At 41.9% G+C, this 14658-nt stretch overlaps 2 protein-coding genes across 2 annotated transcripts in view; both read left to right on the top strand.

The window, feature by feature from the left end:
* Positions 1-14658, top strand: part of LOC104350161 (PALM2-AKAP2 fusion protein) — a 223104-nt gene that overhangs the window by 9787 nt on the left and 198659 nt on the right. The window contains exon 2 of the mRNA XM_086479813.1: positions 5135-5265. The gene's annotated coding sequence lies outside the window, so the exon portion shown is untranslated. The remainder of the gene's footprint in view (positions 1-5134; positions 5266-14658) is intronic.
* Positions 1-14658, top strand: part of LOC104343423 (paralemmin-1) — an 85726-nt gene that overhangs the window by 15945 nt on the left and 55123 nt on the right. Inside the window, exon 3 of the mRNA XM_086480049.1 lies at positions 5135-5265. Coding sequence (XP_086336175.1) covers positions 5135-5265 — 131 coding nt within the window. The remainder of the gene's footprint in view (positions 1-5134; positions 5266-14658) is intronic.

The raw sequence follows: 14658 nt of genomic DNA, 5'->3' as shown, positions 1-14658 counted from the left end.
AGGACAGAAATACTGAGTGCATGTAGGGAGAAAATAATTTCATAATAATAAATAATTCCAGCTCTAAATTGCTAATGTCTGGTGTTCTTCAAGCCTCAAAACTCATAGACTTTTTACAAAACTTCAATTTGGCAAAGATTTCAGTAAAGTGCCTTTGAGGTAGCACTGCTGATTTCAGTGGAATTACACGAGCGATCATTATTACCCATTTTGAATGGCAGAGAAGAGCATAATTATCCTGAATAATCCACATCCAGTAGTGTTTCTCAAGAATAGCACATTTTACAGGAGGAGGCGGTCTTGGGCCAATTTTTGACTTTTGTTTCTCACGATTATCAGCTTCCTTGAAAATAACTCAGCAGCCAGAGGAGTGCTCCACTTTAGCAAGCACTACTCTCAAGGCGAGATAGTACTGGTTGCCCTTCTAACCACTCGTAAATACAAAAGAAAACCTCACCAAAATTGCTTGAAGAAACTACCTCAAAAGGTAACAGCACAGCAAGAACTGGCTTTTATATTGTCATAAATTGTCAAATGGCAAGTCTGGCAAATGCATCTGGTTAAGACACTGCCACACTTCACGTGGGACTGAAAATGTCTTGGTCTTAGAAGCAATGTTTATGGAAGCAGGTCCAAAACTGGCACGACTGATGGGTAATCACCTTTCACCAGCAGGGAGTCCAGAGCTGACATGTAAAGGGCATAGTGGTGTATGAAAATGGTGCTAAAATGGTTTATTTGCTATAATAAAATGTCCCCAAATTCTTAAACTTTTGATGCAACATTAAAGCAAAATGCAGCATTAAAAGTAAAGCTTTTCTTTTCAACACAGCATTAATTCTACTATGGGCGTTTGAGAGGCTATGCATTATTTCCTTGCTAGCACTAGAAGTAAACAACTTCAAGCCCTCAGGCTTTACTGTCCTATAGCATGAAGTTGGAATAAATTACACGTAAGGGAGCTGTGCACCACATTTATGGCCATCACTGCGTCTACTGCATTTAAACATTTGGCATGATTTCGTTCCTTCCTGTGCAACATCTGTTCACTTATTTCTGTCCTTACTGTGATCTGTTCACAGAATTGTGACCTGTTTTTTTCCTCTTTTGCATGGTGCAGAAGTCCTTCTGATTTCCTATGCTTGAACAAAGTAAACATGGAACTGCAAGTTATCTCTGCAATCTCGCTTGTGTGCGGAGAAACCAAATCACCTGAGAGTGGTGGTGACCTAGAGCATCGCAAGCCCAGTGCCCTTTCCACTTCAGTAACAGAGAGCTTTTTTAATGACATGATCTAATTTCTGCTGAAGGATTTAAGCCTGAAGAAATTATACTCTTGCAGTAAATGAAGGAATACTTATACTAAACTGTACGTAGCATAGCTGTTGTACCAGTGAAGTGGTGCCTTCTGAAAGTACAGCGTATTCACATTCCAGTATTGGACGGAGCTGTAAAAATACCTGTGTTTTAACAATAGTATATATGGCCACTCTTGGAGCCCTCTATCATTTTGACAATGTCTAATCATACAGCACAACTCTGGTGCATAAAGAATTTCCAAGGTGCAGCAGAGAGTTAAAGCTCCTAACAGGCCATGAAGGAGGAACAATGCTGAAATACTAGCTTGTGGTCATTTTAGTCACAGGCTGTTAAGTAAAAGCAAATGCACAACATTGTTAAGCAGGCGTAACTTGTACAGCTAGCTATTTTTAGGCTCCATCTTCATGCAAATATTCTCCTTTTAGCAGATTTGAGAAACACCTTCTATTCTTCCTGGGATAAGATTTTGCAAGATTTTTTCAAGAAGCATAACCCAAATTTCATAGCTGTGGAGGACAGATGGCAGCAAACCATCTTTTCTTTCCAAGCCACATCTGGTTCTGGTTTGCATCTGGCTGGACTGCCTTGATGCTGGCTGCCTCACTTACTGAACTGTCTGGTACCCAGGAGCTGTGCCCAAGTGACCAGTGCAGCTCTAGCACCACCTCCCTATTGCGCTCCACCACCCTTGGTCTCATCATGTGTGCCAAAGCCTCTCTGCCGGCTTTCTAATGCAAATGCCCTGGGAAGAATTTGCCCAAAGCAGGTGAGAGTTTATTCCACCCCTACCCACTGCCTCAGCACTATACCAGTCATCTGTCAGGGGAGAAAATGTTTCCCAGACAGCAAGACGGTTGCGCATGGTCCCATGATGTATGCCTGCCTGTTTGCCTATTGTATTTGCAGTGGGTGTATAAATATATGTAACCTCAACAGCTTGGCAAATAGACCCGCTGAATTTTAAGAAATACTTGTTATAAATATTTCCATTTCTCAGAGTCTTCTTGTCTGAATTCCTCAGTGTAGTATTTAATGAATGCCTTAATTTTCTTCTTAAAAAGGAGAGACAGAAACATCAAAGATACCAGCTTTCCTGATTTAGATAAAATATGCTGACATTTCACCCGAGAGGGAGGATTTTTAGTAGATTGTAGCATTCTTGTCTCAAAATATGTCTTTTTAAAAACCCCATTGATGCTTTTCAGTTTCAAATTCATGCTATTAATAGGTCAAAAAAAGAGGCTTCTGGGAGAAAGAAATCATGTGATTTTGTAGCTTAAACGTGTCACATAAACAAAGGCCAAAACACAAGCTGCACAAAGTATCTTATTTTTGGTGTACAGCAGTTGTACGGAAGGGGCTGGCTTCTCCCTGTCTGAGCATCAGCATGGAGATTCTGTAAAAGCACACTGAAAAAAGCCTGGATGTTATTTGTCTTCCTGTAGCAAATGAGGATTAACTGTTAACTGAATGTCTTCAGTGCTGTCCAAGCAGCACTTTGCCAAAGGCTCTATTAGGACTGCTGGAGCCATATCTAAAATAGGTTTAAAGCAGAGAAGGCTGCCTTCATCTTTAGAGTTTGGTCTTTAGAAAATTGTTTTTTTTTTTTTTCCCACTGAGGATTTCAGATCCCATACAGGATTTCTGATTCGAGACTTTAGCTGAGCATGACACACGTAGCAACATAGCTCTGCATGCAGCTGGCCACATTTCTTTTTAAAGAAAAGACACCAATTTGCTGAGAGTCAATCAGCCTTCACAGCACTTTGCAATGGATCTAGCCCAGCAGGTACCCACTGCTACTGAGACCTCTTAAATGCCAAAGCACAGGTTGGTAAATGCTTAGCACCTTAGGACCTGTAAACCCATCTTAGACTGTATCACTTTGTTTCCTGGTGCATGTGATGACTTGGGAGTCCGCTGCTGAGGGGATATGTCAATAGTACATTGGGCCTGAATAAGCTGATGAAACTTCTGAGCAGTAATCATCAGCTGGGTTGAACAGGAAAGCGAAGGTCCCACAGAGAAATCTCACTACCAGACCACGAAATGCATCAGGAAGCACAAGTAGATGGTAGTGACAGCAAAAGAAGCAGCAAACTGCAGAAACTGTGGTGGGAGATAGCTATCCCTAATGTTTTGTGAACTGACACCTGGAGGCCATGAGCAAAAGCTGAGTTCAGCCAGGTGAAGTACATCTCCAGCGTCAGCGTGTCCGGCTGTTGAACATGTCTGCATGATACAAGAGCACGAGACCTTTTTTGTCATGCAGAAGTCCTAATTCATATAGAAATCACTTAAAACCCACCTAGAAGTTCTCTGATGCACAGCACAGGTAAAGTCAGTGAAAGCTGGAGTAGTTTATAAGGTCTAATTCGCTTGTGTGTTTTGTATTGCTTTCTGTCTGCTGCCTTATTAAAATCTGATTGCCTGATTTCAAATAGGCCATGGATTGACAAGAATAGTTTGTGCATAGATACCAGGTCTATATATACACTCAAAAACTAACAAGTAAGCCTTGTCTGTCACGTCAAAAAACTTTCTATTTTGGGCTGGGTTTGAAGCCTCCTTTTGGCAGTGAACGTTTTTCCTTTACACATAGTTTGCATAAGTCAGGTTCCATCACAGCCACGAACATGACACTGAAAAGACTGATACTGCATGTTTGGGCAGCCTCTGAAATCAAATTTCTTTGAACTGGTGATTTCTTTATTAACTCCTCGTTGCTGGAGAGGTTACACACTCTCACAGCTGGTTCCTTGAACCAGCATTGCCAATCACTTTGCAAATTCAAAACCAAGGCTTCCCTTTTCTGTTCAATGCAAGGGACTAGCTTGGTCAGTCCCTTGGCCGACCATTGTTTCCACCAGCTCCGTTTCCTTCTTGCCAAGGGGCAAAGTCCTGCATGGCTTTGGGCTCCTGATCTCCCTTTTGACAGGTGGTTGTTCTGTCTGCCAGCTGATCAGCCTCATCCCTCTGGCAGTATTTGGGCCAAATGACACACAGGCTGATGGGCTATTTAAACGATTGCTTGCAACCAATGCATCTTCTGCTGGGTGCGCTGCAGCTGGATTAGGCAGTGGCCAGGTGAGGTCGTAACTGTGGTTTTGGTGCAGAAAGAATTGCAAAACTCCCAGGAATGATTCTATTGGATGTAGAATATTGCTGTTTTCTGTGACAGTGGGTTACCCATGGTTTCTGGAAGACTTGTGTTGATTTGCTTGAATATGTGTCTGGCTAAGAGGTGAAGTGTATGCTTGTGTGAATGTATACATGTGTCTGTCTGTCTGTCTGCCTGTAAATGTATGGAGACACATCTGTGGTATAAATGAAAAATAACGTCTTTGATTAATTTAATATCAGACTGATTTTATCCTTCATGAAACATGTTACATTTAGAGCTAGCTGCTCTTTTGATTTTGAAGCTTTAAGAAAGAAGTTTATGATTTTAGTCCTTCCAGTCCATGCCTTATCCTTCACAAGAGATCCACGCTTCTCTTCAAAGATTTCATTTCTTGCTGAACTGGCTAATTTGTGTTGTTTAAACTCTTGTTTTTATTAGGAATTAAAAATAACTTCATATTAAGTCATTGATGGTAAATAAAGTATATACTATAAACCCGACACCCCTAAATCTGGAAGACCTGACATCTGGATAAACAGCTGATGGTTTGCCTGAAATTGACTGGCTAAAACAGTAATCAGAAATTCAGTGGGGACAATCTAATATTCAGAAGCAGAGACAGCTGCTTCTCAATCATCAGATTGTTTTTGTTCAGTCTGTTCCTAAGGACTGGGGTTTTTTACCTTACAGTCAAAAGCTCTTCGGGAAAAATGGCTGCTACAGGGAATTCCTGCTGGCTCTGCAGAAGAGGAAGAAGCCAGAAGGAGACAGTCAGAAGAGGATGAGCTGAAGGTGAAAAAGCTGGAAGAAAACATACACAGGTAGGGACAGTTTCCCTTTGCTTTATGTAAGAACAGTCACTCAACAGTCACTCCCATCTCTGGCAGCAGCTGATAGCAGCTGCCCAGGGAAGAGTGTAAGAGGTAGGCACACATACAGCCAAACCTGCCCAGAATTTGTCTCCCAGGTATCCATGGTTTGCAAGGTAGAGCCATCATGGTATCTTTGTGTTTAATGGACTTTAATGGATTTCTCTCACTAGGGAGTTAAAAAGAGGGCTGAGTTCCCTCTTCAGATGCACGTGTATGACTTCATCAACACTTGAGAGATTCTCCATTGCTTTACACCTCCTACAGCCAAAAGGAGTTCAAAGAGGGGCGAAGCTCTCTTGCACTCAGTTTTCACTGGTGCAAATTGCTTTGAAATGCAACAGCAGATGCCACCAGCAGATCAAATATTTACTGCTTTCAGAAGCAAGGTTTGGGCATTAGAATTATTTCCTTTTATCATTTTCCCATTGCAGTCTCAGTTTATGTTTGTCCTCTTTTTATTTGGTTTTTTTTTGGTTTTTTTTGTTTTCCTTTGTTTTGCTACAAACAATGGGCTCTAAAGCTCATGAAGAAAATGCTTTTATTTCTCAGGACAAATTCCAGAGCTGCTGCTTCTGCCATTTAGGCTATGTGAATTTAGAGTTTTTTCAGCTGGCAGAAAATTAGCAAAGGTTGGTCAAATTTGGCAGCACAGCTTTTACAGATGTGTCAGCTGAGGCATATAAGTGACAGAAAAAAACAAATAGGACCAAAACTCCAAGAGCTGAAGTTTTTAGCCTAGCACCTGGTGAACTCAATTTGTCTTATGCCAGGTTTCTTGTGAAATTTCTTGGAGAAGTCACTGAGAATGTTTCTTTGGGGATATACACAAGCAGACCTACCCTAAACTTGGATAACACTAAATGGTTTCTATGTGGAAGTCATAGATCAGCATGAATATAAGAGCTGCCTCATACTACTGGTCTCTGTCTTGTGATTCCTATTTATTAAAACTGATCTGAGAATATGTATTGTTCTTTTACATCTGTGATAAGAAGGCAAGGAAAGAAAACTTTTTTTTTTTAGATTTCATATGCTACCTGATGGTTTACTCCATAAATTAATGCAGTAGATGGAAAGCATACATGGTCTAAACTTCAGAAATACGTACTGTAATACATACTTCATCTAGTTCTGAATGCTGCAAGGTGCTCAGTGCCCTGACCCCGTCCAGCAAAACACAGGAGCATGTGCTTAGCTACGTGTGTAACACCACTGAAGGCAATGAAAGCTGCTTTGCTTAGTTAGTTCAAAGTGTAGGATGTGCAAAAACTTTGCCCCTGTGGTTTTGGTTTTTTCTTCCTTAACTGCAGCCATGAAATAAAATCTTCGAGTATTTGGAAGTAACAGAGCTCTCTTCTGTCAAATAACAGATCAGCTGCTTGCTCCTGAGTTGAAAGGACATCTGTTTGACAGCCTCACTAGCATGCTTAACTTCCCTGTTTTCTTTGTAAGAGAAGTCCAAAGACAGTAAAAAAGTATTTTAATTTAAATGAGAAAATATTCCACCTGAACTGGAGAGATAAGACAGTAGAGGTTGAGGTCATTAGTCTAGTTACAGTTTACATCCATGGCAACATGACATGTCCAGAGCCCATCAGGATACACTGAGAAGGTAAAGGGCTGAAGAAGGAGCAAAAAGAAGAGAGAAGATGTCAAGCACATCATCTGGAGCAGTGAGGTAGATTGAACTCATCCTGAAAGGATTTCTTTGCTGCCTGTGCACCACATTTCCCCTCTGCATTCCCAGCAGAGAATCAGAAAGGAGGATTACAGGGGGACCATTCATACATTCATGTTTTCAGGGGCCTGATGGTCCTTTGGAAGTACACTGTGCACTATCCAATGGGACCGTTATGAAACAGCCCAAACCTTCTCCATGAGTGTGATGGAGGACAGACTAAGCTACTTCACCAGCAGGATAGAAAAATGCTGCCTGACCAGCCATAGAGGTGTTGCTAGGGGACTGTGTGACCACTGTGCCGTGGATGTTATATATTCAGTAGTCACACTGCATCATATTTGCTAGCACAGAGCAACTGCAGTATCAAGATGTCTGTGAAAGAGTCTTGCGGCACACATGCTGGGTTTGTCCCTACTGGAAAATGTGCAAAGTCTTTTACATTTTCTCTAGGAGCAGGGTGAAGCTTAGTTGCAAAGGCCAATGTCCAGCCTCTGCTGGCAGCCAGCACCCCTGCCTATGTGTTAACAAGGGGGAGCATGCAACCATTCCCTTTCTCTTGCAGTAGAGCACTCCATTGTCATTGCAGAAAGCACCATTTCTTCTGCTCACACTGAAGCGTTCAGGAAGATCCCTTTCTCATGCGTCTGCATTTACGACATGAACAGCCATAGCACAAGAGAAATACCCATCTTTATTTGCAGGCTAGACGTAAACGGTAGGTCTGACAAGCTGAGTGGACTGTCGAAACAGAAAGCTGAAGGAGTTAGTGTTTAAGACCAGACTAACATTCATAAATGAGGATGTGGGCTCATGTGGGTCTGTGCTGTCCCAAAAAGTCAAAGACCTCTACCTTAGAGAAACAGCAGGGCTAGCTATGGTTTTGTAGATGGTCTTGAAGGCCTTGCACATAACACAAATGCTTCAGTTGAGTATTGCTTTTTCTAATTCAGTTTTAAGTGACTTTCCCACTAAAATCAGACATTTTGCAACATGTTCACATACTTGTAGTGTTTATTCTTAAGCTAATGTAACCACTTCTCCTTTGTGTGAGAGGTGCTTAATTTCAGCCGGGACAGCAAAAATGCATGAGTGTACAGGCTGCAGTTTACTTATTAGACTTCTATGTTATCATGATATGAGAAATCGTGTAATTCAGCTTGTAGCTTGCAAGGGTATGTGCGTATGAGTAAACATAGACATGAGTAAGTGTAATGATTTAATGAGCTCCCTTGTATGCAAAAGCATTTGAAACAGGGATGTCTACATTAGTCAGCATTTCTGTCCACTTCATGCGAAACAACTGAAAAAATATCTGCATCCCAAAAAACAGAAATAAAGCAGAACAAAGAAAGCAATACAAATAATTAAATACTATCATTGTGCTGATAATTACTAACAGGAGGACTCAGCAGTACAAGATGCACATACAAGTTTTAAAAAACAGGGAGTGCAGGATTAAATCAAGATGCAGGCATATGAACAGTGTAACAGTGGATTACAGACAGAATGATCATTTAATAGGTGGGATTAGCTTAATATGTTTAGAGAGTTTGAAACGTATGAGCGCTAGAAACACTCTTCATATCCAAGAATGCAAACTGGAAATAAGAAAAATAAGCAGTTGAAGCAAGTTTTGTCCTGGACTCCTGACATTCCTGCTTGCCTAACTTGAGTCGTCAGAATAAGATTTATGCTGCCCCATGTAAAAATCCTGGTATCATGTCTTGTGTTTCTTTAAAAAAGTGGTTTGTCTGGTGGACTTCACAAGAAGATTGGACCCCTTATTCAGCATTCATTGGTCTTAAGTGGGCTGGAAATCTGTCAGTAGTGGGAAGGGTGGACAGGCATTGCTGCATTATTGAATGTTTGAAACCCGGCTGCAAGATTGGTGGTACCATTGTATCAACGGCCAAGCAAAGCCAGACATGGATTTAGGATATCTCTTTGAACAAACTGTCCTTGGACATAGAGAAGCTTTAAAGCTACTTTGTTTTTTTTGTGTTATCCTCTTGGGTCAGTGTTAGAGGAAAGCAGCCATTTCCGAGTTTCTTTCCCATTGTCACATAGTGAGAAAGTAATCTCCTGTTTTCTGCAGCTACCTTAGATTTGGGATAAATTATACCAAAGGAGTAAAAAATGGACGAAAAGCATTTGCCTACCCTTAATCTTATTCTCCAAATCATTGACCTGAAACATATTGTTTGGCATAGCATTGATACAGGTGCCCACTGAATTTCCACAGACACATTTCTGGTAGTATGTTGTAGGTGAAATAAGCGCTGGAATGTTCTGCATGCCTCCCATGGTTATTTTTACCACATGATGGTCTGTTATTTTGCAACAGTGAATGGAAAGTTGGCATTTGACATCTGCGTATTAACAGGCAGCATTCATAGAACAGAGCAGCCCACCCAAAGCGTGCTGTTCCTTTGCAGCATTTGAAAGGCTCCCAAAATGATTTTGTTTTACTAGATTACATTGTAGTACGTGCTGGTGGCTTGTGTTTACTACAAAAGGTGAAAGAGTTTTCATTGCTCTGAAGCTTTCATATAGCATGCCAACATGAAATATTCTGTGACAATATGTCTCCCTACTTGATGATGGACATGGGCTGGACTTGTGCTTCTGGGGAAAAGAAACCCACTGAGCTAAATCCTTAGTAACGTGGTATATCCCTTCCATAATCAAGACTGCATCTGTTCACATTGGATGGGGAGGTGTCCATCAGCTCCAAAGAGAGACAAATTAATGCTTAAGCAAACCTGCCTTTTTGGACTTGTGGACCAGGCAGACAGCTTAGGGCAGTGCATGCTGGATCCCAAAAAAGCACACACAGGAGGCACTTGTGGCACTTTGGCACTTGGCAGCTCTTGGCGGTGGAGCAATGTAGGACAGCGGCCAAGGTGTACTGTTCTTTACAGAGGATTACTCAGCTGTCAGCACATCCTAACATTTGCAAAAGCCCTTTGGGTTAGTGGAATGTCTCACCCTCATGCATGCTGGTCATGAGCCACAGCTGTGTCACCTCTAGGAGAAGTCTTTTCCATGGTGGTCCAGTGTGGAGGGAGAGCTTCGGTGTTAGTGGTGGCAGGGGCAGGTCTGTGCTTTGAACCATAGGTCATGAGCTTTTTCCTGGGACAAGCACATGTCTTTGCTGGTTGCTGTTGACTTGCAAAAACTCACCCCACCCCACCCCCGCCCCCAGAAGCTCCCATCGCAGAGTGCTGCTGTTCTTCTGTACTTACAAAACCTTGGAAAGTATTTTAAAGAAATGTTGAACTGAAAGTTGCCTGTGAGACGGACTGCAGGACAAGCACAGCTTCCATCCAAGAAAAGCACCTAATCTGGTGGACCAAAAGAGATGCTGAATATAAACTTATGCAAGAGACGTGACCAGTGATGGAGGAAGAAATGTGACACCACCTGTCTCAAGCAAAAGGTGGTGCCTTGGTTGTGTAATGCTCTCTGTTATTCTACTGTGCTTGACCTATGTCTGCTTACCAGGTATTAGACAGAAGTCCTAATCCAGGTAGAAGCAGATCCAAAATGGAATAAAACTTCTCCAAAGCTGGCAGAATGGTCCTCTTCTTCCATTACTGCAATTAAATCTTTCCAGGTAAATGCTCAGGTTTGAGTATTGTCAGAGAGGCTGGGCTAGACATTGAGAAGAAAACTCTCACCTAGCTGACTTGATATGCAGAAAATAGTCTTATTAATACACTATCTTATTAATAGACTATGAGTGCTTCACTGATCTCTGATGTTAGATGGGGTCTATGCTAAAGTCTCTTCTCATTGCAGAGTCCAGCAAATACAGGCACAGTGTTCAGCTGAGCTTGTCATTACTACTGCACCTTTAGCGTTTTCTCTCCTCCCAGTGTCCTTTCCTTCATTTCTTTCTGGTGCCAAGGTTTGCATCCTGCTTCTTCTTCCCAGGATAAAAACTTAGCGTGTCTCAGACTGGGAACTCTGGCTATCAGTCTCTCTTGGGACTGTCATTAATAGTCTTTGCATGACAGGGGAAGAGAGAGCACATAAGACAGATGTGAGTGCACTCCTTTGAAAGAAGGATCATCTGATGTCAGAACCAGCTGCTCAGACCTCCCCTAGAGGAGGCGGTGCAAGCCATGACCACAGGTGCCATAAACCTCTCCTTAGCAAGGTCTCATCCATTTCCCTTCCGTCTTAGCCTCCAGAGAGATATAAACAGTTGCTGAAACATATGCTAGTGCAGGGAACAGCATGTCTTCCAAGAGTAATGTCCGTATGAATATGAATGTTTTGCAACTTCCACATTGATGGCAGCTGGAAAAAATGGTCAGCAACGGTGTTTATTCAACGCTTTTGGGTTTCACCTGGAATGTCAGATGCAGCTGTAGACAAGCCCTCAGTCTGCCTCTGCATGCTGTGCATGTGACCTGTTGCGTTGGGTGAGTTCTCTAAGAGCGAAATAGCAAAAATGTCTCCTCATAGCCACTCTCTCCAAATTCTGCTCACTTTATGAGGGAAGATCAAGCTTTCTGCACCAGAGCAGCTGTTTGTCCCTGAGCCCTCTGTCTGATTCTCCACTAAGACTGATCAATATCAGATCTCATCTGCTGAAGCTCCACAGATTCCAGTTTTGGCAACCCCTAAGGACTGTGGTTTCCAAAACAGTACATCCTTCACCTCCCATGAAGATTTTGCTGGGGTGCATTTCATATGTGGTACATTTCTTAGGAAAACAGAGACCAAAACAAAACCAGGCAAAAAGCCTCAACAGCAGGAAGTCTCAGATTTCCAAAGGAACCCACTCTGTGGTGTGATTAGAGAATTCCTCAAGACTTGCAGGATGATGTCAGAAAAGCAATGAGTTACGAGTTGCTGGGTGGCAATGGGTTTGAGGTTTTTACATATGGTATAATATATTCAGATGTAGCACTTAAAAAAAACCCACCCAAACATTTAAAAATAATAACACAGATTACTACCTCAGTTCTGAAACTCGAACCATACTTAGCAGAATGATGTACCAGTGCTTTAATGGTTACCTAAATGCTGGTGTTCTGCATTTAGGAGTAAAAATCTCAGGATCTTCCACAAACTCCTAGGCATTGTTGTCTTGTAATTATTTGACTGTTCAATTTGAGCCGAAACTCCCTCCACTCCAGCTATGCCTGCTGTCCTCAAATATGTGTACCAGATATGGACCGTGATAAAGACACCAATTTGCCTAATCTGAGAGCAAGATATAGGAGAAATTCCAAAGCCTCATCTTTACATATCAAGGAATTTCCACCTCAAGTGCTTCTGACACTTCATCCACATCAGTATGCTATAGATTAAGAGATGCATTCCTCAAGAAGGAAGGGACACATAGGCTTAAATGCAGCCCTGAACAGAAGCAGGTTTTCAAGGACATCTTTTTTTTAAGCAAGCTAACACATTGTAAAGTAGCACCAGTTTCTAAATAGATTAAAACCTTTAATACAATAGATCACATGCTACAGCCCCTTGTGAAAGGAGAAATTGCTACCTCTGGGCCAGATTCAGGAAGAAAAATGCAATTTCAATCGTTGCAGCCTTTCAATAAAATGGACGTTTTCTGCTGCCATACTGGATGAGACCCAGTGACAGATTAGTGACAGATTAGACCCAGTGATTTGCAAGTGCAAAACTTCAGATCCTCCTTGGCTTTTACATTTCAAAGCTAAAAAATTCACATGACTCTCCATGTGATGTTTTTTAAAAGATGGGAAAATCTCTTCATAACACATGTATTTATCCTATGTGTTGAATCACCACATTCTCTCCGTATGCAAAGCCATCTAAGATCTTTACACTTCTTTTAAGCCTGGTAGAACTGACAGGGGTTTCCTGAAGCAATAAATTTTTATATAGCATAAAGAGTATGAATTGTTGACTTCATTACATCTGAATTAAATCTTAATTACGGGCCAGATGGGATTGTTGCCTGGAGTAAAACAAAATGGACTAGCCTCTATTCCTTTACTTGTTATGCTTATCTTTACTGGAGTTGGCTGGTCAGTTGGTTTTCCTTCTACACCAGTCCTACCGCAGGGCATTCTGGTGAAACAGCTCCTTGCACACAGTTAGTCTGTATAGTGCTTGGTGGATGGGAAAAACAAAATTGTGGAAATTCTGTAACAGAAAGGCATGTTTGTGTGGAGGTGACATATATGTGCACAATTTTGAAAGAGGTGCCAAACCTGGAGTGTATTTACAAAGAGAAAGCACACAGTTAGGCAACGGCCTGGGATGATTTTATTGTGTTGGTGCTTTACAGTGATTATTTACTCTGTCTTCACCTTAAATCAAAGAACTTTTGTCTTCCTTGCCAAACTTTTCTTTGTATGCTGTGTCTGTGTCTGGCAAGGCCAGAACATGCACCGTACACACATGCTCACACACACGTGCTCACAGAACCAGGGAAGACACCACTGCAGTTCCAGTCCTCAGTAGCTCCCTTCTCCCAAAGGCTCAGGTTCATCCTGTGTAACTGCAGGAGTTTAAATAAGTCATCTACATTTAGCACCCCATGCAGTCAGAGAGGAAAGAGCATCACCTCCATGGCCTATGTAAGCCCATCTCTCTCCCTTGAGTATAGGTGTCTCAGTTAAGTGCCTCAAGTGCAATAGGTGGAATTTAAGCCTTAATATTACTTCCTGCCCACTCACCCTCCACTGAGCCTCCTGGTGCTACCACGATCCAAATCGTCATTAATAACCATTAATTATGTATCTGATGCGTCATGTGTTTGTTACCCCAGGCCCTGCCCTGTCATTCTTGCTAGTAGGCAGCAGTTACACGTATTTCTGCAGCAGAAAGGTAGCCTAGAGGGCTAGCTCTGAGTAGATAGGAAGTACAGTTAAGAGGAGGAGCAAGGTGCAGTGTCTGGAGCCACCCAGTGGGCATTGCAAGTCTTAGCCTCTTCTTTAAAATATCTGCAGTCTGAAAAGCATGTCAGCTTCCCTGTAGGGTTTTTAAACTGCTGCATTCTGTGAATCCTAAGGCAAAAAACAGTGCAAATCCCAGTAGGTAGTCCACAGAAGACAAAGAAAGACTGGATATGCAGTCAGGATTCCGGATTGATAAGAAACGGACAGCTGTAAGGGATTTTATTGGGAAGTTGTAGTTGAAGAAAGAAGAAAAGTGCCAAGGAGGCATGTTCAGGAACAGAGAATAGTCTGCTGGCACATGTATCATGGTCTTATGATAGAAAAACAAATGAATAATAACAGGGAACCTCAGTGTGTTGGAAAAACTCTTGTAGCCTTCCAGGAATATAGCACATGAATGATATGGTCACATCAACAACAAGGGACATTCAGAGCACTCAGATCAGCATGTTACAAATGTAAAACATGCTCATAGACATGTACAAATATGGGCTTTGTAGGATGAAGTGATATATGACTCTATAGTGTAAAACACTGAGGAACCAGGTCACAGTGGCAGACTGCTATAAGAACTCAAACTAGAGATTTGACTTGGTATGACAGATGTGCAGAGGGACAACAAAACAGATGGGGGAGAAATATGGAGTAATAAGCAGTGACAGTGGGAGAAATTAAACAATGAATGCACATGGATTAAAACCATTTCAAGATCAGACTTGCATGGCATCTGCTGTGACCCGTTGTTGTTGCCACAGGTGAAAA

Source organism: Leptosomus discolor, chromosome Z, assembly GCF_034619465.1.
Source record: "Leptosomus discolor isolate bLepDis1 chromosome Z, bLepDis1.hap2, whole genome shotgun sequence".
Lineage (NCBI taxonomy): Eukaryota > Metazoa > Chordata > Aves > Leptosomiformes > Leptosomidae > Leptosomus > Leptosomus discolor.
Note: the sequence above shows the minus strand (reverse complement) of the source record. Positions and strands in the feature narration are given on the sequence as shown.